This window comes from Tachysurus vachellii, chromosome 1 (genome assembly GCF_030014155.1).
Source record: "Tachysurus vachellii isolate PV-2020 chromosome 1, HZAU_Pvac_v1, whole genome shotgun sequence".
Classification (NCBI taxonomy): Eukaryota; Metazoa; Chordata; class Actinopteri; order Siluriformes; family Bagridae; genus Tachysurus; species Tachysurus vachellii.
In genome coordinates, this window is record NC_083460.1 from 16,261,463 (window position 1) to 16,283,982 (window position 22,520).

At 38.3% G+C, this 22,520-nt stretch overlaps 3 protein-coding genes across 5 annotated transcripts in view; 2 read left to right on the top strand and 1 right to left on the bottom strand.

The window, feature by feature from the left end:
- Positions 1-795: 795 nt before the first annotated feature.
- On the bottom strand, positions 796-2,276 carry dnajc30b (DnaJ (Hsp40) homolog, subfamily C, member 30b). The gene has a single exon (XM_060861162.1). The coding sequence runs from the start codon at positions 2,262-2,264 to the stop codon at positions 1,491-1,493; it is 774 nt and encodes a 257-aa protein (XP_060717145.1). The 5' UTR covers positions 2,265-2,276; the 3' UTR covers positions 796-1,490.
- Positions 2,277-3,568: 1,292 nt separating this feature from the next.
- On the top strand, positions 3,569-10,902 carry bud23 (BUD23 rRNA methyltransferase and ribosome maturation factor). The gene is made up of 12 exons (XM_060861292.1): positions 3,569-3,768; positions 5,235-5,272; positions 5,395-5,490; positions 6,070-6,152; positions 6,339-6,435; positions 7,193-7,289; positions 7,393-7,443; positions 8,023-8,108; positions 8,246-8,291; positions 8,372-8,433; positions 9,359-9,448; positions 10,603-10,902. Exons 1-12 carry the CDS (start codon positions 3,721-3,723, stop codon positions 10,655-10,657), a joined length of 849 nt encoding a protein of 282 aa, XP_060717275.1. The 5' UTR covers positions 3,569-3,720; the 3' UTR covers positions 10,658-10,902.
- Positions 10,903-11,800: 898 nt separating this feature from the next.
- LOC132848764 (syntaxin-1A) overlaps positions 11,801-22,520 on the top strand; it is a 90,761-nt gene continuing 80,041 nt past the window's right edge. For 2 of the 3 annotated variants that reach the window (XM_060874757.1, XM_060874765.1), the window contains exon 1: positions 11,802-12,106. In XM_060874757.1, the coding sequence (XP_060730740.1) occupies positions 12,077-12,106 (30 nt within the window). In that variant the 5' untranslated portion in view covers positions 11,802-12,076. Of the gene's footprint in view, positions 12,107-22,520 lie in introns of all 3 variants that reach the window. The other variant, XM_060874747.1, reaches the window with a different exon arrangement.

Genomic DNA, 22,520 nt, shown 5'->3' on the forward strand with positions numbered 1-22,520 from the left:
CTTATTAACACATGCCTTTTTTAACCACTGTTGATTCAGCCAAAAAGCAGCTTCTTTTGCTCAAGCTGGGGCTTCACATTGTTGAGCTAACAATTGCTCTGATCTCACCAATAGATTACACATTAGCGCTCATGTTCTTTGTATCCACTGTTTTGTGTATTTGTGTCCTGTCCTCATCTCACACTGTCACGTAGTTACAAGCAGCACAGCAGAATATCTTCTTTACTACATCGTTACACTTTTTACTCGCTAAATTTAAGAAGTTGATGTTTCGTGAAACGTCAGTTTAGACAAATATATAATAAAAATTACAAGAAAATGGACACTATTACAAAACTACAGAACTTTGTTTACTAAGACTACCAGACACAGGAACAGTTTCTTACCCAAGACAATCACCCTGATTAACAACTCACCATAATTATATTCCCTGCTTCATATCTATAAGTACTTAGTTATCAGAACTGTCAGTCATCACATCATCCGTATACGTTACACACACTACTGCTGCTGTATATTGTACAAAACATGTGTATATTGTACAAGATGTGTATTTCATCTTCTGTTTAGTCCTGTCTTGTATAGTATAGTGTTATTTATGTCTGTATTGTCTTGTATAGTATAGTGTTATTTATGTCTGTACTTTTGAGAGTCACAAACAGCTGGAAACAAATTCCTTGTGTGAACACACTTGGCCAATAAACGTGATTCTGATTCACATAAATGTAATAAAGTGTGTGATGCCAGTGATCGTGAAGAATGAAATTAAATGGAGCTTCACAAACTTAACACAAATTTATTCACCGGACCTTTTATTCATCACCTTGAATTATTCTTCCTTTACAAGTCATGAGGTAACATTTTGTGTCATATTCTAATAAATTAGAGCTGTTTATTATAAGAAATCTATTCAGATGTGAACACCTTTAGAAACAGCACATCAAATTCCAGGGATACAAATAAATAACACAGATTAACATTTCATGCTGTAACTGTCAGAAACACCAGTACAAACACATCCTGCAGTTTAATCAGCTGTTAAAATTCCCCCAACCCAAGAAACTTTAAAACAAGTTAAACGAGTCAAAAACAAAAAAGTGTTGTTAAACAAGCAATCTTGAACAAGCAAAGAACTGATTTTAAGAAAATTAACAAACTGAATTGAACACGCTTCATGTCGATATTGTGGGTGGAGCTTCACGAATGTGGGCGTGTCTACGAGTAATCTTACTTAATGCACCGTTAATACACGTGTAATAAGGTCATAGTTGCATGTAAGCAGATAATATAATAACTATTGCACATTTAAAGTCATTTAACAGCAGGCCTAGTGGTTAAGGTGTTGAGCTACCAAACAGAAGGTTGTGAGTTCGAATCCCAGGTCCACCAGGCTGCCAATGTTGGGCCCCTGAACAAGGCCCTTATGGATATAAAGGTGCTGTGAATGTAAATCACGAGCACAGGTCTATATAAATGCTATGTGCAAAATATTATGATTTCAGTCTGGCTAGAAGAACAAGCCCTAAAACCAGAAGTGTACCGACAGCCATTTCGGTCCATTTTTCCATTTTAAATGCCATTAAGTTCTTTTTTTGTGCTTGTTTTCTTTGCTCTCTCCATCGGCGCAGGTTCTGTTCTCTCTCCAGCTGTTCCCCGTAATGCGCACGATAAAAAGCGTCGAAGTCGAACATGGGTTTTGTTCCTGCGCCCCGGACAGACCGAGAGAACCGCTGATGATGATGATGATGATGATGATGATGGTGCTCGGGATGCTCCTGGTCTTTACGAGAAGGTCTCACTGCGCTTTGGAGGTCTGACAAGCTCAGGACACCGCGATCATATTTCCTCCTGAGGCTGATGCTGCCCAGGACCTTGTAGGCTTCACTGATCTCGGAGAACCGGCGCACGGCTTCGTGGCTGCCCGCGTTCCGGTCCGGATGGTAAAGGAAGCTCTGGCGATAGTACGCTGTTTTAATCTGCGCCTGCGTGGCGTTCGGGGAAACACGCAAAACGTCATAATACGCCGTTGTAGACGTGTGAAGTGAAGAGCTGCTGTTGCTGCTGCTGCTGTTGCTGCTGTGAGACCTGATGATGATCAGAGCAGCAGGAGACTGTAAATGTGTCTCAGAGACGCGACACAAAGCTCTCTGTGTCCTAAAACACGCCCTGAAAACCGACACACGACGGCGGCTAGTTACCGTAAACCAGCTCTTTATATTCAAAGGACGAAGTTTGTATAAACCGACTCTACTGAGCGCCGCCATTACGGTATACAATGTCAACATCCGCTAGCTAAATGGTCAGCCAATCAGAACAAGGTTAGACCAAAAGTAGTTCCGAATACTTTTATTTTGAATTTGTATTTATTTTCTCTAAAAAAAATCATAAAAGCATACAAATATTTATATTGTCGAATTTATTCCATGGAAGTTATTTATTTTTTTGAATCTCGAATACACAAACTGTTATTATGATCAATGCACTTTAAAAAAAACTCAACTTTCTACCTATACAAGTTATAAACAAGTTTATAAGTTAATTACTAATAGCCTTATAAATGCATTACAATAATAAATTAAACACACACGCCTCATTTCAAGTTCCATTTGTATACACAGGGCTCTCAAGTGTCACGTTCTCAAACTGGGGACCCTGAGATGGTGCCGAGGGGCCACAGTTTTATGACATTTTATAAAATAATGAATTTATCATAAATTCTGTGTAATTAAATCTCAGAAAAATAAGGCTACTAACCAACAGCACTACAATGTATAATTTAATATGTTTTGTTTAATTCAAATATTAAGTTTTAGAATGTTTTATGTCATAAATTTTCTTTTGGGGGCAAGTAGGGATGCACAGTATACAAGAGCGGCTGCACGCTGAAAAAGTTTGAGAACCACTGGTCTAAGCCATAGTTTCATTATCATAGGATGACTGACATTTTGTCACATTAAACATCTCTCTCCAAATAGGCTTAATAATTGTATTAGCACTAAATAAATTAAAATGTATTGCAACTAAGCATTCTCTCATTTGCCATGAGAGGAAAGTCCCCTAAAAAGGCCAAGTTGCAGGATACTGGCCCAGAGAAGGTGGCGAAAAGGGTGCAGGCCCATCGTTGTGTTTGGGTGGGGGGTTGGAGATGTCACTCTTAACTGTCGTCAAAACTTGCTATACCTTTGTAAAAAAAATAATTATTTTTCTAAAACCAGAGGATAAAATCTAAAGCTGTACATGTAATATAGCTTTACATGTAAACAGAACACAAACATGTCTAAAGAAAATACATGTAAACGATAAAATACATGCAAATATTGAGAATCAGTGATTTATTGGTGCTCTTTGCTCAAAAACGTGTGGAATAATTAAAAAAAGGACACTGTTTTGTTGTAATGTTTTTAAAACTTTGTCCTTATTTTATCTATAAAGCAGGTTTTTCCATCTGTTTTTTTTTATCCTTTCACCTTTCTCATAGTATATGATTAAGTAAATAGAACAAACGTATAACTAAAAATAACTAACTTTTATTTTAACGCTTGTCTCTTTAAGACGGTTTGTTGTCGTCGCCGAAAGGTGACGTCATCTTGGGCGACCCTTTAGATACATGTGTATATATTGTTCTTGCTTGGTTTAGTGTGTTATGATCATAGACATCCCGTTGGTTTATATCTTTTTTCTGCATTTAGACTGATACTGTAATTCCCAGATATAACAAACATGGCTGCTAGTTGTCGCAGGCCCGAGCACATGGCACCTCCTGAGATGGTGAGTAAGTCAGAATGGAGCTGGAACCCAAAACAGCTCCATGTTGGATCTTATTCATGTTCTGTGTAGATGCCTTTTATTTTAGACAGGATGAAGTGAATCTGTGTAAGGGATAAGAACGCGTTTGGGATTCAGTCTTGTGTCAGTAGTAAATAAGCTACCCAAGAATTTTAAGTAAGAGCTTTAAAATCTAATAATATAAAATAATGTCAAATAAAATCAAATAATCTAAAATAATCTAAAATCTAATAATATGAAATCAATTAATATCAAATTTAATGTAAAATAATCTAAAATATCAAATCACTCACTCATCAGGGTTCCCACGCGTCCTGGAAAACCTGGAAATCCTGGAAAATTAATGACCAATGTTCCAGTCCTGGAAAACACATGGAAAATGAGAGAAAACATAAATTGTCCTGGAAAAAAATCTTTTTGTCCTGGAAAATTATTATTTTTAAATGTTCTTGATCATTTAAAGAACAGTTTACAACTGGTCAAAACAATTAAAGTTAGTAACAGAAAACGCTCTGTTCAGGGATGCAGAGTTTTTTCTTATGCTGTTTAATCTCGCTGTGACAGATGACGCTGTCTTGTGTTGGGGTTTCAGGTGCTAGGAATGGTTTAAGTGCTCGAATGTTTTCAGCAAATGGTGACAGTAAGCAGGTTATATTAACCTTGTTAATCTGAATATCATGTGCAAAGGGAATGCACATCAAACTAAAGCATGCATGACGGGATTGGCCTGAGAAAGGAAAGGGTATTAATATGTGCGGTCTTTTTATTTTATAAATGTTGAAATTTCATTCACATGACAAATTGTCTTTAAAAGTATAGTTAAGTAATAGCCATAAAGTGTACGTTGTTTTTAAGACTTCTGGAGAGAAGAACATGTTACTTTAGGCTCTGAATCTGTGATCCTTGTCTTTTTTTGCTAAATTTGAAATGTCCTGGAAAAGTCCTGGAAAATGATCTCTGAAAAAGAGTGGGAACCCTGCTCATTTTCTACCGCTTATCCGAACTACCTCGGGTCACGGGGAGCCTGTGCCTATCTCAGGCGTCATCGGGCATCAAGGCAGGATACACCCTAGACGGAGTGCCAACCCATCGCAGGGCACACACACACTCTCGCAATCACACACTAGGGACAATTTTCCAGAGATGCCAAGGAGGTGTGAGGCGCTGGAGGTGTGAGGCGAACGTGCTAACCACTAAGCCACCGTGCTCCCATATCAAATAATATCAAATAATATCAAATAATGATATATCAAATAAAATAAGATATCAAATAATATCAAATAATGTAAAATATAAAATAAAATAATATCAAATAATGTAAAATAAAATATCAAATAATATAAAATAAAATAGTAAATAATATAAAATCAAATAATGTAAAATAATATAAAATAATATAATATCAAATAATATCAAATTAAATAATGTCAAATGTGTTCTTATTGCAGTTCTACAATGAGGAAGAGGCGAAGAAGTATTCCCAAAAGTAAGCTCCTTCTCAACTGTCAATCAATTCAGCTTGTGTTTTTTACTGCCCTGTGTGTCTGTAAATAAGGTGCCCACTGATAAAATGCTTGCTGTAATCAGTGCCTGCTTTATTCCACGCAGCTCACGGATGATCGAGATCCAGACACAGATGTCAGAGAGAGCAGTGGAGCTGCTGAGCTTGCCAGAAGATCAGTCTTGCTATTTGCTGGATGTAGGGTGTGTATTTACAGTGTTTTGGGACAAAAATCCCCATGTTTTCATATATACACCTGGGTCCATATTCATAAAGACTCTAAGAATGATCTCTGAGAGCTCCTGATTTAGCACAAACATTTCTAATTATAATTCAGGACCAATCTCAGGAAAATACACACACGTTTATTTTAGAGAGGAGGCAGGGCTTAACCTGTTACTAGGTGACACATTCTGTTGAAGACTGTGATTGGTTGTTCAATAAAAAAAAATAGGAGCGCATTTAAAATCTGGTTTATTATGAACCTTCACTTTGTCTCTATGTTAAGATACTGAGTCTATATCATGTAGGGATTATGTTTGTGACCCATCATATTAAATATCGTACACAACACATTTCTTCTCCCTCTTCACCTTTCAGTCATTTTCTCCTCTGATAAAGAAACTCTTAATCCTCTTAAAAGTCCTCCTCACTTCTACTAACACTTTTTGATCTTATGAGCTCTTTTAAGGGTTAAGACGGTTTATGAAGAACTTTTATCTTTACTAGGATTTTCTCTTTCTGTGTCTGTGCGTGATTCAGTCTTCTGTTTGTCTCTTCAGCTGTGGCTCTGGACTCAGTGGAGATTATTTATCAGAAGAAGGTCATTACTGGGTTGGTGTGGACATCAGCACGGCCATGTTAAGTGAGTACCGGTTGTCACATCCACTTCATCTACTTTAGTAGTTATTAGTCTTGGAGTATGTGGATCGTCTGCTGTGCCATACATCAAATAAAAAAAATTCAATTGCAATATAATAACAACGGTCTTAAACTGTTTTTCCTTTTAGTCACATAAGCATGTGAGATATTGTTTATTTTTCTCTGTAAGACGTTGCCTCAGACAGGGAGGTGGACGGAGATCTCGTATTAGGAGACATTGGACAAGGAATGCCTTTCAGACCGGGGACTTTCGACGGATGTATCAGGTAAAGAGAAAAGAAAAAAAACAGTTTCTGATGGTTTTTTTGTTGTTTTTTTTTAATAGAAAACTACTTAAAGTGGTGAGACTGCATGTGTAGGATCCTTCTTTTAAACTCCTATCAGTAAAGACACGTATTTAATGACTTCCTGTGAGAGCTATGCTCATGTTCGTCACACGTGAATCAAAGAGGGGTTCAGCTGAATATAGAGAGAGAAAGAGAGTAAAGTGAAAGTGACGTGACATACAGCTAAGTATGGTGACCCATACTCAGAATTCGTTCTCTGCATTTAACCCATCCAAAGTGCGCACACACAGCAGTGAACACACACCCGGAGCAGTGGGCAGCCATTTATGCTGTGGCACCTGGGAGCAGTGGGCAGTAAAAGAGAGAGAGAGAGAGAAACACATAACACGACGCGTCTGCAGAAAGTCTACGTGATTTTGATGAATCGCTTTAGATTATCACACTTTGCTTGATTCTGCTTTCATGTCTGTTGTTCCAATTTTATTTTTAATGTAAATCAGATTAAATCTGTATTTTTAACTGTAAAATTCCAGCATTTTGTGCCGCTTTGTGCCCATTCATGCAAATGATCTAATCAGCCAATGACGTGGCAGGAAGAAGTGCAGGACAATGCAGTGTCCAGAGCTTCAGTTCACATTCACATGAATCCGAGTGACTCACATTTGATTCTTCTGTCTAGATCTATGTCCAGATTTGTTCTAGACTACTTTTTCTTTTGCCTATTCGTTGTCCTCAGTATTTCCGCTCTGCAGTGGCTGTGTAATGCAGATAAAAAGACACACAGTCCTCCCAAGAGACTCTACACCTTCTTCAGCACGCTCTACTCCTCTCTGGTAGGACGTTCATACAATCAAACACAATACAGAGATTCACTCAACGTTCTGTTAAAAAAAGTCCACTGGAATCAAATTCTCTGGATCTTTTATTCATTTGTAGACTAGAAGTGCTCGTGCCGTCTTCCAGCTTTATCCGGAAAATTCAGAACAGGTGAGGAAACTACTGATATTACTCATTTTAACACATTGGCTGCATCCCAAATGACATCCTACACACTTACACTATGCACTATGTGCTGTAGTGTCTATTGTGTCTATGTACTGAAGGGTCTGTTGTTTTCGCACTAACACAAGATTACCATGAATTTTTAAAGTCAGACATGATGAGCTCATTTAAATCACATTCCATCATAATGTTGGCAGCGATCTTAAAGTTTTACACCCATCTTGACACACACACCCATGTTGACGCACATCTCCCCCCCTTCTCGACGCACACACCTCATCTCAACGCACACCCATCTTGACACATGCCCATCTCGACGCACACCCCCCTTCTTGACACACACACCCATCTCGACACCCCCCCCCATCTCAACGCACACCCCCCTTCTTGACACACACACCCATCTCGACACACACCCCCCATCTCGACGCACACCCCCATCTCGACACACACAACCATATTAACGCACACTTTTTATTGCAGTAAAAAAAACAATTGCATAGTGATGACAGGAAGTTACCTGCTTGTGATCAGTGCAGTGTTAACTTTGGTATCTGGTTCCAGTTGGAGTTGATCACATCCCAGGCCATGAGGGCAGGTTTCACCGGAGGTATGGTAGTCGACTACCCCAACAGCAGCAAAGCCAAAAAGTATGTGCCCCCCACACACACACTTTTATTTATTACTTTATTTTTTTTTCAGCGCCACACTATCATCAATAACTCGTGCTGTTCTGTGTCAGTGTTTATAACTAATAAACTAATCATCACCTGCACTCTTCCGGAAGGTTCTTCCTCTGCCTGTTCGCCGGTGTGTCTGGCGTCTTGCCCAAGGTACGTAACCTAATTCACAAAACACTGAGCGAAGATTTGGCTTTAAATATTAAGTATGCATTTGTTTTTCTGTATTTAAGGGTTTAGGGACTGAGACCGTTGACAGAAACGTTTCAAATCAAGCGCAGTTCACAGGACAGAGGTAAGACCGGTGCTTTCTCTCTATACAATAACACACCGGGCTTGTTATGGACACAAAAGGATGAAGTTTTCCTTCTAAATACCTTAAATGACTTGTTTTAGATTCATTATTTTCGTTATTTTAAGCTTATTAAAAATTAATAATAATTAGACGATGTTCCAGCGCTAGAATTATCTCTGAAACTAAAAATCAATGATGAATTTAAGTTTTTAATTATTTCAGTTGACACTACACATAATTTCTTGCATTTAGTGTGATGAATTTTATTCTTGAAAAGAAAAAAGAGGAAATGTCCGTTTTTAACGTTTTTATTCTTTAGCACTTTTGGTTTTTATTTATTTATTTATTTATTTATTTATTTATTTATTCATTCGTTTATTTATTTATTTATTTATTTTTTCGGCGTAATTTCTAGTGCCTTAAATTTTGGTACAAAGCATTTAGTTATTAATATTTTTCCTTTGAAATATTTCATTTGCAGATAATTTAACAATTGAGAAAACGTTTACATTTTTTTTATTGATTGATTTTAATTTTGTATTAAAGAACACTTTTATATAATTAAAACGTGTGTGTTATTGTATAATTAGTAATCTGACTATGATGCATTAACAACCTTCTACGTCCACATAACTGTTTCATAGATTCGCACCTCGATGTAAATACGATGATAATTATTGGCACCCCCTTTAGTCAGAGGTCTTGTCCGTGGCTCAGCACAGGTCTCAGTACTCTCCTGTCCTGACTGGACGTGGACCGACAGAGACAGAGGGCAGTAGTTCTGTCTGACTCTAGCTTCATCACGACAGTTTTTCCTCCCTCTAACATTAACACAATTAGTGTTTCCCAGACTGTAAATTTAACACCACTGTTTATTTTTTAAGTTTTAAAATCATGTCACTCTGTGTTCTGTGTCCTCCCAAAGATCTCGCTTCAAAAACCTGAAAGGCAAATCCTTGAAAAAGGGCAAGGACTGGATCAAGGAGAAGAAGGAGAGGAGGCGAAGGCAGGGCAAGTAAGTGTCTCTGGTACCTTCTGTGTGTTTTGCAGTGAGGATTACAACATGTGGGGAAAATCTTTAGACAGGTGACAGAGAAAGAAAAAAGAGCATCTTTGTTATGCATGAGATTCGAGTCCAAAGAGCTGGGTGTCAAACTTCAATTCGGCATTTTTGCACGACTATAAATGAAACTTCTTTCAAATCTTGACTAAAATGTTCTTTTCTTTATACGATATACAGGAATATACAAGATGCAGGAATATTGTTTTCTTCAATATTACTCTTCTTTTTCTACATCTGTCTGACCGACTGTCTGAATACCTGACTGTCTGACTGACTGTCGTCTGTCTTTCTATTTGACTCTGTCTTTATTTGACTGTCTTTATTTGACTCTCTGTCTGTCTTTCTTTCTATCTGTCTTTGTCTGTCTCTTTGACTCTCTGTCTGTCTCTTTGACTCTGTCTCGGTCTTTTAGTCTGTCTGTCTGTCTCTGTCTGTCTATCTGACTCTGTCTGTCTGTCTGTCTGTATTTGACTCTCTGTCTCTTTGGCTCTCTTTCTCTGTCTTTTTGATTGTGTCTTTGACTCTGTCTGTCTGTATTTGACTCTCTGTCTCTGTCTTTTTGTCTGTCTGGCTGTCTTTCTGTCTGTCTTTGTCTGTCTGTCTTTTAGTCTGTCTGTCTGTCTTTCTGTCTGTCTTTGTCTGTCTGTCTTTTAGTCTGTCTGTCTGTCTTTCTGTCTGTCTTTGTCTGTCTTTTAGTCTGTCTGTCTGTCTATTTGACTCTGTCTGTCTGTCTTTTAGTCTGTCTGTCTGTCTATTTGACTCTGTCTGTCTATCTGTTTGATTTTGTCTGTCTCTCTGTTTGTCTGCCCCTCTGTCTATTTGACTCTGTCTGTCAGTCTATTTGACTCTGTCTATCAATCTGCTGAGTGACTGATTTGATCAATCTGTGGTCAAAACAAATCCCTCCTTCCTCTTGTAAAGTTCCACAACTCGTTAAAGCAGATCATGTGGCTCGAGCGGTCTGAACACCCAACGTTGTTTTTTTCCCCCTTTAATTTGTCACCAATGTCTTAATCAAACACTAAGTCTAATCTATTCTGTAATGGTTCAGATGGTGCTCCTCATGGCTGATTCTGTATTTATTAATATTAATGATATCATTTCAGGGACGTGAGGGCAGATACAAAATACACAGGCCGCAATAGGAGACCTCGATTCTGAAGACCGTCTTGACCGATGCTCCGCCTCAAGAAGCGTCTTTTCCCATTCAGGCAATTTATGGACTGTACAGGAGACCATGGCTGACTCGGTGGACTCGAGCAGTGAGAACTCTTTTCTGAACAGCTGCTGAAAGATAAAATATGGATATAGAAAACACAACCATGGCAACAGGATATGATTTTAGATGGTGAAATGATTCTCATTTGAAAGGCATGAAATTCTTATTAAATAAAAGTATTTCTCTATTTTGTGTTATGATGTCGTCTTCTATTAAACGGATGATTAAAGGCAGAATGCTTAAGGCTTTATTTAGCATTTTTTAATCTGTGACATTGATTATGATTCAGATCTTTCTCTGTGTGTGTGCTTCCGTTATAAACTGCAATCGTTAATCTTGATCTTGAGCTCCAGGGTCTTCAGTTTGATCGTAGCTTAGGGACAATAAATTAACCCTAGAATGAGTCTGTGTTTTGTGATGGATTGTGGTTCCATTCAGGATTGTGCTGTTCACACTCAGGATTCCCGGGACAGGCTCTGAACGATGGATGGATTGATGTGTGTGTTACCTAAGGAGCGTTATTAATGGCCTCCAGCAGAGGGCGCTCTCCTCTCAACACCAGGGTATAATAGTCTATTAAAAATAAATTAGAGCACAGATAATAATAGTAATTATCATTACCATGTTGGCTTTTCTTATTATTTTTCAATCCAGTTTTATTTTTTAATAAATGTAGGTTTTATGTTTTCTTTAAAACAAAAGGCCCCAAAAGATTGGAGTGAAATTAGGTTATTTTTAAAGATCTTATTCGTTTCTAATGAATGAAAACTAATTTGGTGGAAATATTCTTTGTTTCTAATAAACAAACTAACAAATATTAGAATAAAAAAATTGAGTAAAAGTAATTTGCATTTAAATAAATCAAATGTTTGCAGTTTTCTAAATTTTAATTATTCATAATTTAAAACGAATCCTAGAAATTTATTGTGAATTTTTTTTTCCTAAGGCTGGTGATTTTTGAACGACGGCGCGCGCGTTTACGGTGCCATTCACAACAACCTCATACGTCAATCAAAGATCAAAGAGTTTGGCTGCTGATGACGCGTGACGGCTTTGGGCGTGTCCCAGAAAACACATGACTGCACTGAATAACATGCTGAAATAATCCAGCACCTGTATGACACGCACTGTTAGTCCAGACAGCCCCCTTGTCCGTCAATCCTACCTCGCTCTATAACCGGGAGCCAAACCGGGGGTTGGTGGAGAGGGGAAATAATCACGCGCTCCGGTTACGCGAGAGATGCGCACGCCACCCTGCACGCTCACCCTCACACGTTAAGCTGTTTTGCACAGAAACGGGTGCGCTGATTTGGTTTAGGGGGTTGAGGGTCTCGGAAGAGCGCAGGACGTAGTTTGGAGACATGAAGGACCGCACGCACGAGCTAAAGCATGTAAGTAAAACGTGACTTTTATTTATTCGGTGCTCTTTCTCAAGTTGCGCGCGAGATCTTGAGCGCAAACGGTGTCCAAGTAGAGAAAAAAAACACCAGACGTTTACAAACCAATCCAAACCCAAACGAGCTGAACTGCGTTACGGAGACAATTCAGTCCCTGGTACGTGACACATGCGTGCTGATTTTTTTCTAGTCTGGTTTCCATGGACGTAGAAAATCATGGCTTTAAATGGCAACAAAAAATAATGATGATGATAAAATCACATTTAGACACGTGGAAGAGTCCAGGTCAGAATATTTGGTTGGCAAATCTGATAGATGAAGCTGTTAATTGGCCTGATTTACGCGTAAAAGCGCGCAACGCGTGAAAATGTAAAAGCGTAAAGTGGCCCCGGTGTGAAGCGCGGCTCCGGTTGCGCACACTCCGTATTCATGAACACACTCTGCGTTGTGCTTTAAACTAACAGCCTCGAGCTAAGAGTGACTGAAACAATGAAACGGCAGATTTGTAGACATTTTGAGCGGAAAATAAATTCAGAAATGTGATTTAGACGGTGGATGGAGCAGCTGCCTCACAACTCCTGGGTTACTGATAAATCAGTGACTCTAAATTTCTCCTAGGTGTGTGTGTGTGTGTGTGTGTGTGTGTGTGTGAGTGAGTGAGAGAGAGAGAGAGAGAGAGAGACAGAGAAAAAGAGAGCGAGAGAGAAAGAGTGAGAGAAAGAGTAAGAGAGAGAGAGAGAGAGAGAGAGAGTGAGTAAAAAAAGAGATAGAGAGAGAGACAGAGAAAAAGAGAGTGAGAGAGAAAGAGTAAGAGAGAGAGAGAGAGAGAGAGAGATGCCGTTCTGTGACTAGAGACCCATCTAAGGTGTTTCTCCCCTTTCACCTGGTGTTTCCTGGTGGAAAGCTCTAAGGCTCCTGGTTTGATCCTGGGCACTGCTTTCTTCCAGGTTCTTAGGTATCTTCCCATGTCTCAAAAAAATTCCAGTTGGTTATGTTAAATGAATGTGATTGCAATTGGTGCCCTGAGATGAACTGGTATTACTTATCGTCGCTGTCGGGCAGAATCCTCGTATCTCCAAAACCGTTATTTTTCAGGAAATGAAAAAAACGCCGTACCTTATCTGCAGTGCACAGGGTTTAGTCCGCGTTGCAGTGGATTGTCTTGCGCTAAATTCCTGTCCTCAGACGAGCACCAGAACTAGCGGGGGTCAAGATTTTTTTTCTTTAAGCCCAGTGTTTTGAAGACATTTACCTCAGAAGACGTGTTGATTTGTTGCAACTCTTATTAAGGAGAACTATGCCGCAAAGCCCTCCTGCGGAGTTAAGAGGTGGACAGTTGAAGTGTCCAATGGAGTTAAGAGATTTGCGCTCAAGCTATTTTCAAGACTTTAGATTGGTTAATAACTTGTAAAAATAACAGACCCACGTGGGGTCTGACCAATAGCATCGATATGTGAAAAAATATGAAATTGACCAAATTTGGACATACGAGGTTTCCGCCCAACAGCGACGTTATGAAAATATCTGCATATTGTGCACAGTTTTCCTTCCATAGGCTCAGGGTCCACTGTGACATTAAACAGGATAAAGCACTTACTGAAACAGGAAGTTGGTGAGTGAGTAAAAGCTTTAAAGGTATTGAGAAATTCCCAAAGGACCAAAAGATGTATCAAGCCAGTGACAAATCAAGCAAAATACAGTTTGAACCATTCCATAAACGTAGGATTGCATTCTCTGACTAACAAGTAATGGCCACCAATTAGCATTAGACACACTGCATTAATATATAAGCAGTTTAGCATGGATCAATTTTCAGTCCCATTGGACCCCTTGTTTATTTAGATCCTTTAGAATTGTCAGTTCAATATGGCTGCCACTGAATTTAATAGTTTATTAGTTTATAATGTTTAGGTTTCATTTTTAAATGCAGCGTGTCAATGAAAGCAATGTTACACATGGCACAGACAAACTGGTCAAATGTGTCGTATAGGAATGAATAAGCATTTGTTTTCTTTCTATCTCCAGACCGCCAACATCGTTTTGACTTCAATTTCATGTATAGTCACTGATAAGTCCATCTGGTACATCCATCTGCTGTGTCTAGACAGAAACACGTTGCAGCGTTTTTACGTATTTGCACTTGGTTACATGTTTTATTGTAATATTTCACATTAGCCGCTTTAGCGCTGGACGTAATCACCATACCTGATGGAATCCTGGTCTGCTAAAATCATCCAACTACCAGGAATGCAGTGAGAATAGTTTTTCTTCAGCATTTGAAAATGATTGACTGCTTTAACCTCAGTTTGACTGAACAAATATCACAACCGTGAGTGCAGTTTTGTCTCAGCGATAAGAAGGCAGAAACAGGTCTGTGGCCTTTGGAAATTCAAACTCTGCTCTGCGGGAACCTGGCCACGTATTGATTTATTTTATTTTTTTTTAAATGACAGGGTGACTAATTTTCCTCATGGCTGTGGTTTGTTTTCATGCTATTGACTATTTCAGCTAGAGCCTATTAGGTCTGTTTCTCCTCCAGACCTGGTGTGTGTGTATGTGTGTGCATGTGTGTGTGTATGTGTGTATCTGGATTGGTGGGTGTGTGGTAGGTGGTAATGTGTAGGCTGCTAGAATCAAAATGACTTTTCAAATACCACAGCTTATTGTGTGTGTGTGTGTGTGTGTGTGTGTCTTTGTGTGTGGGCAGGCTTTATATTTTAGTGGGGACCAAATTTCCCAACAAGTATAGGAATAGTTTGGAACTTCTGGGGACATTTAACAGGTCTAATTCTTTTACAAAAAGGTTTCAGAATGGATGTTTATGGTTCATTAGCTGTATTAATAATTCAGTGGAAGGTCCTTACAAGTATAGAAAGACAAACGTGTGTGTATGTGTGTATATGTGTACGTGTGTGTGTGTACGTGTGTGTGTGTTTACGGGTCACAGAAACAGCGAATGACCCCGGGTCACAGAGGGGAATGAAAATTGTTATCGAGGGACTGTAAGCTGTAAATAATGAGACGAAGGAGTAATTTGACTGTGACTTCCTTTGTTAATCATGCCAAGGGGGTCAATGCACCCCTCCCCCTTCATTCACAGGTTTAAAACAAGTCACTTACAAAATGTAACAAAACATTCAGGCTAAATTCTGTTATATTTGAAAATGTAAAGACTGTTGACTGTTGCTTAGTCACTGCTTTAAGGACTGTTTTTTACATTCCACGTTAAATCCTTGGACCATGATGATGAATTCTGTCATGATCAGCATTATCTTGAGTCACCAGTCCTGCATGAACCACTTTAAGGGTAGTTTCAGTTTTTAGACATCATGCCTTTGAACCTTTGGCTTAAAATCCGGTTTATATGTCACACAAATTTTACAAACACTTCAGGAGCTTTAAAGTCATCATCTGATTGGTTGAATTCTACAGGATTTCCATTTTGGAAACAAAGGGATCAAGGGATGCTTTACTTCCCTCGGGGAAGAAGGAAGCCGTCGTGTTTACATCAGTGACAATGTGAGGATCAACTAAACGCTGGAATTTTGGTATGAAATGGTATGAAGTTCACAGTAGTTTTTGGAAACAAAAAAACACCACTGGCTTTGTCAGGACCTCGGCTTTACATTTTAATGTCACTAAGTATGAACAATATGAACTATGATCGGTTGCTTCATGTCAGTCAGATGTCGTCTTGGGCGGCCCTTGACCGATAAAAGACACTACGGTGTCCACGCCTTCTGCTGTCAGTCTGAAGGTATAGCTAAACGAGACTCCTTTAAGGATGTCTGTCGCTACGTGTCAGCTATTTAGGATACGATGGCTGGAAAAGAACTCTCTGTCTCTGAGTTCAAAGCTCTCTCTTTGTTGATGGATATGAGCTGCTTTTGGAATAAATTTTTATGCTGTTGTGATCAGTATTTAACTGCCTTATTAATTATGTAATGAAACAGGTTTTGCTTAAATCATGGAAAAATGTGATAGTGATTGTTTAGGTAAAAAATGAATAGTTCTGCAAGCCTTAGTACAAAGAATCAGAGATATATTTCAGTTGTGGCTTCACTTGATTGGTCCTCATAGCTTCCTTAAAATCTCTGCATCCTTTTGTGAATTGTGAAAGAAATGCTTAACGTGTGAGAGAAGGTGTCTTTGTGTGTTGGAGGGGGGGGGCTAATATTTGTTTTAGGCACATATGGAGGCTCTCTTTCCAAATATAGCCCTGGCTATGAAACCTATTTAGCAGACGTGTGGAACATCTGTCTCTGGCCACTGTCAGTTATATTTATTCATTAGGTTCTGGTTCATTGCTGTCAGCTGGCATCAGTGGCAGCAGCAGAAAAGCACCGCAGGTCATGCTGGGAGTAACGGCCTCCTGACAGGTGCTGTGAATCTTAACACCATCGCTGTTTATGGATGCTGTACCTAAACCTAACGAGATTTTAACACCAGCGAGATCTCAAATAGTGCATTCATCCACTTTCTGTACCTACACAGGATACAAAAGAACCTGAAGTCTTTTACAGGGAATTTGGGGTTCAAGGTGTGGGTGCCAATCCATCATAGGGCTCAAACACACACACATGTTTTATGTAAAATGGTCATGTGACATAATTTGCATATTCACTGAATCATTAATCATTTGAATATAAGCTATTGCATGAAGAAAGATGTATTTCAGGAAATTTCAGAGTATGAAGAAAAACAAAGTACTATTGAGGTTGGGAATACTGGTGAACATTGGTTGGTCATGGGTCATTGGGAATACTGGTGATCCCTGATTGGCCATGGGTCATTGGGAATACTGGTGATTACTCATTAGCCATGGGTCATTGCCAATACTGGTGAACACTGATTGGCCATGGGTCATTGGGAATACTGGTGATTACTCATTAGCCATGGGTCATTGGGAATACTGGTGAACACTGATTGGCCATGGGTCATTGGGAATACTGGTGATAACTGGCGATTGGTTGTTGGGGCATGGTGGTGATCATTGATTGGTTTTTATGACCACTGTCATTCAGTTCTTGGAAATAATAGTGATTAGTAATTGTTTGTTAAGGAATAATAATGGATAGGGAAATATAACTGTTGGAAAAAAATGTTGGTCAGTGATTGGTTACTGGGGAAAATGCTGATCAGTAACAGGTTATTGTGGAAAATGGTGATCAGTGATTGCTCAATGGGATAAATGGTTATAAGCAATTGGTTGTTGGGAGCGATGGTGATCATTGATTGGTCCTAGGAAACCAGCGGGATCAGTGATAGGTTATTGGGAATAAAATGATAATCAATGATGGGTTGTTGGGAACAATGGTTATAAGTGATTGGTAGTTGAGAACAATGGTGATCAGTGATTGGTTTTGGGAACAATGGTGATCAGTGATTAGCCCTAGGAATCCATGGTTATCATTGATAAGTTACTAAAAAAAAGGTAATCAATTATGGGTTATTGGTGCTATGGTGATCAAGTGATTGGTTGTTGAAAAACAATGGTACTGTACTCAGTAGGGCTGGGCGATATGGCCGAAAACTGTCAAAAAAATATCGGTCGATTCCTGTTCCTTCCTCTTATGGTAATCCCTTCAGTTATTAAGACAGAAATGTCAACAACCATGGAAAACTCAAATAATTAAAATGTAAACATAAGTCTAAAGTCACAATGAACACTTAACAATTATCTCTTAACATTTAAGGTGCAAAATGAAAGAAAATGTAAGAAATGCTTAATAAAGTGTAATAAAATAGTGCAAAGTGTTAAATATAAACATAGAGAAACCTAAGAATTTAGTGCAAGTTTAGTGCTAGGAAGTTCACTAGCTGTTCACCTTCTGGTGAATAAAGTGTTTTAAAATATGTGCAGTGTTTTGTAAACATAAATAAAACTGAGGTAGACTGAGATACATCTGTAATATAAAAAACAAACCTGATACCGTACAGTAACATAGTTTGAAATATAAAAAAAATATGAAAAAGTAACACAAGTTATTCTTACTCTAATCATACTTGAAGTTGAACTATTCAAGTATATTTTCATAGACTTATAATTAGGGCTGTAGCTATTGAATATTTTAGTAATCGAATATTCTACCAAAAATTTAATCGATTAATCTGATAAAATGTATTTTTGCTTAATTAAAGAGCGATATTAAATATACAAGAGAAAATAAGACGGGTCTCTTAAAATGAATAACTAATTGGTTTCCTTTTTTAGAAAAATGAACTTTTATTTTTTAAATGTATAGTATGCAATGCATACAACAATATTTTCTATCAAAAATAAACTTTTAGATATTACCCATTGTTTCTCTGTCTGTACTTGTACTGTGAACAATGACAAAGTTGACTGAGAAGAATTAAGTACATTTAAGTGCCAAACATTCTGGGTTTTAAATTAACCCTTTTCTGAGATGCAAAAACAAAAAAAAAATTTTTTTTGGAATTACTTATTTAAAGTATCAAAACTAAGGCATACATTAAAATAAATAGTACTAATAATACAAAAATACTGCCTTTAAGTCATGCAGCTTAACTTTCAGAACTAAAAGATTCTAAATCTACAGCTCAGGCATAACATAAGCCTTTACTGTCTAATTTAGAAAGCTTTGTGAAAACTTGGACCTAGAGACCATGCATGGTTTCACACCAAGTGCTTTAAGCATATATATTAATCAGAATGTAAAAGTCTCTCTCATTGTGTGTGTGCTTTAAAAGTCTTTAAAGGAGCATGTGATTGTAATGAAGAAAGGTAAACATATCAACATGCTCAGAACTGAGGCTTGCCCTGCGGTTTGAAGCAATGTATCCTACTGCTGAAAACAGGCGCTCTGGTATCCCAAACCTTGGACATTTTCTGTCGTTTTCTCCTGTTTGTTTCTTCTCTTTGCTCATTGACATTGTTAAGTTTCCGCCCTTCCATTTTGCAGCCCGCACACGCCCGCAGCCTCAACTCAAAAGACCGCTAACTCCTCGCTTCTCCTACCGCTTTTACGCAAGCGCGTTGTCACACACACACAAAATAATTGTACAAGAACGTGATGTGAGTTTTAAAAGGAATTAAAAGAGGCTTCGAGGCAGAGGAATTTGCCTCAAATAATTTTTGTAATCGAGTTACTTGAGGAATCGTTTCAGCCCTAGTTATAATATCCAAAAAACTGCCATACTGGCGAGCTGACTTTTCCTCTTTTATTTACAATTTCCTCGCTTGCTGCGGCTCATTTTCTGCTTATCAGTCGCCGGTTACTGAAGAGGAATCCAGCACCAACACAAGACAACGATATGGCGCAACCAAACTTGATACTGTTACATGATAGGCTGTTAGCGTGTCACTCCCTACGTTGCTAGGTTACCAGAGAGCGGGTGCCTTTGTTAATGCAACCAAACTTGCTTTGCAACCTCTGTTTTCTTCCGACGAAGAATAAATGTATTGAACGTTTTATCGAGCACATTTTTTATCACTATGGATCACGTGTCTATCGCGATACATATCGTTATCGTTTTATCGCCCAGCCCTAGTACTCAGTGATTGGATTTTGAGAAATTGTGATGTTCAGCAACTGGTTGTTGAGAACAACAGACATCTGCAGTCATATCTCTCCTTAAAGATAATTAATCAGTGCACTGATGTGATTTCTACATGTGTGGATTTCTTGCTTTAAAGGAGCCCATGTCTGGAGTGAAATCATTTGCAGCATTCATGGCCAAACCCTAGCTCATGGTGTGAGGTGTAGTGTTTTACACCATTGTAACACACCCACACACTCCTTTTCAATAAGCTTGGCTGTTTGATTTATTTTTTCTACAGATGCTCGTCTGTGTGAAGTCGAGGCCCTTCATTTGCAGCCACCTGATGCTGTCTGGCCTTCTGGGCTTGAGCAGGTCTCTCACAGCGAGCAGCGATACACTTTTACACTAATGCATGCAATTAGGTGACTCATGTCTTACTAAACCTGGTGGTATTGTTTCCCCATGCTTTAGTTTTGAAGGCCTGCGTGATTTAACATTATGAATCATAATCCGATGGCCGGGGAAATCAAATTTCACAAAATGAGCCTTAAATTGATTTGATTGTGGCTCAGATAGTTTCTTCTTGAGGTTTTTTTTAAGAATGTTTTCGGTAGTAACTTTCCTATTTTCCAAGTATAGAAATGTTCTCAGTATAAGAAGAATAGAATAAAAGCCATTATTTTGTCAGATATACATTATAGAACAGTGAAACTCTTTCTTTACATATCCCAACTTTGGAAGTTCGGTTCAGAGCACAGGGTCAGACATGATACAGCACTCTTGAAGCAGAGAGGGTTACGGGCCTTGCTCAGGGGCCCAAAATTGGCAGCTTCCCAATGCTGGGTTTTGATCCCTGATCTGCTGATCAACAAGCCAGAGCCTTAACCACATCAGGTTGTGGGATATGGTAGCCTAGTAGTTAAGGTGTTGAACTAATGATTGGAAGGCTGTTTGTTAGAATCCCATCCAGGTCCACCAATCTGCCCCTACTGGGCCCCTGAGCAAGGCCCTTAACCCTCAGATAAAAATATAAGCTGCTCTGGATAAAAGTGTGAGGAAAAATTTAACAAAGAAATTTTTCGATTGCATAAGTATTTACTCCCATTGATGTAAACTCGATATGTGGAGCATCCACCACAATGACTAGAGGTAAATAGCTACACAGTGGTAACTTTCGTTTGTTTTTTCTTTGTACATTCTGATGTATAATCGCATTAAGTCCATTTTAGTTCCAACTGGTCTACAAACTGGTGAAAGGTTAAAGTAGGTGAACACTTATACTAGGCATTGTATTAATTACACAACCTTAGTCACGAAATACATTAATAAAATGTTTTTCTTCGGCCGAGTTTTGAACGTTTGTATAAATCGAGAGCTAAAACATTGTTCTAAGCCGAAAAGACAGGGTTTTATTGACCATTCATTGCTCATTAACCCAAGGGTAAAATTTTGACTCACAAACTAGGCAGTAGGACCTGTCTGTCTGTCCTGCCTCTGATAACCAGATTGGTGATTATCCTCAAGATACTGCATTGGGAGCCTCATAAAGAGTTCTTTTTGTTTCTGCCAAGTAGAAAATTGCAGGAGAGATCCACATTTGTGTCGTAAAACTCCACAGACCAGATGGAGTTGGATTTAAAAAAAAAAAAACAGTCTTTGCTTGGATTCACTATTCAGTGTACTCAAGATTTGAGCTTTAGACAAACCTGCATTTGAAGGGTCACTGTTTTAAATTTAGCTATTTTAATAGGTCCTAAGATTATTACTGGTTTAAAAATGATCCTAAAAATGTTCTCTAACAGACTGAAGGATAACATCTTTTCGGTGACAAATTAAACATTTGAGATAAATAATCAAGATATATAACAGTAGATTTGGGTTTAAATTAAATGACCGTTCTTAGGATATCATTTTAAAGCATGATTGTGTCGAAAACAAGGGTGAACAGAAAGATAAACGTTCTTCAGACAATCTTTCAAGTGGGCAAGAACATTTTTGAAAACAAAATCAAGCATTTTTTGACGAAAACCATCAAAAAAAAAAAAAAGCTTCTGGAAGACCGGAAATAGTCCTAAACAAAATTTTATTAGTTTTATTAGGAAGCTGCAGACGTAAAATTAATTTGTCATCCATCACCTTAAAACAAAGAGCTTTCAAGCTCTAAGTACAGACACATCAAAGTTGCTGACTGCTAATGGTCAAGGACTCGTCTCATGCAGCGATGTTTTTAGCGTGACAGATTTGTTAATACTGAAGTATATAATCATTGATTTAGGATTAAGAGGAAATTTACGTTCAGGAAGAAGTAGGGCAGTGATCTAGGTCAGTATTGGAATACAGCATTTATTTTGAACAATAGTATCTGTAATATTTTTCATTATAATTTCATAGAATAAAATAGAATATGATATAATATTGCTAGGATTTGAATGGTTCTTCCGGTCTGTTTTTTGAGTGTGAGTCGGATTAAAATCGAACTTTTAGTTTGTTCCCTTTTTGGCTAGACATCAAGTTAAAAACAAAACAAGCGAAAATCTTATCCTAGCAGAATTTAGGACCGTAAACGCCGACATTAAGCTTTAACGGACGTTTGTGTTCGGTATAAAGAAATGAACTGTTTGATGGCAAGTCGCAAGTCTGAGTCAGTCTGATTCAGGTCGATGGTGTATGGGTGATGATTCAGGGGATGTGGTAGCCTAGTGGTTAAGGCATTGGATTACTGATCAGAGGGTCATGAGTTTGAATCCCAGGTCCATCAAGCTGCCACTGCTGGGCCCCTGAGCAAGGCCCTTAACGCTCAGTTGTATAAATTGAAATAAAATGTAAGTCACTCTGGATAAAGGAGTCTGGTAAATCTAAATAACACCTTAAAATTTTAGATATATTTGAACAAGTTATTTAG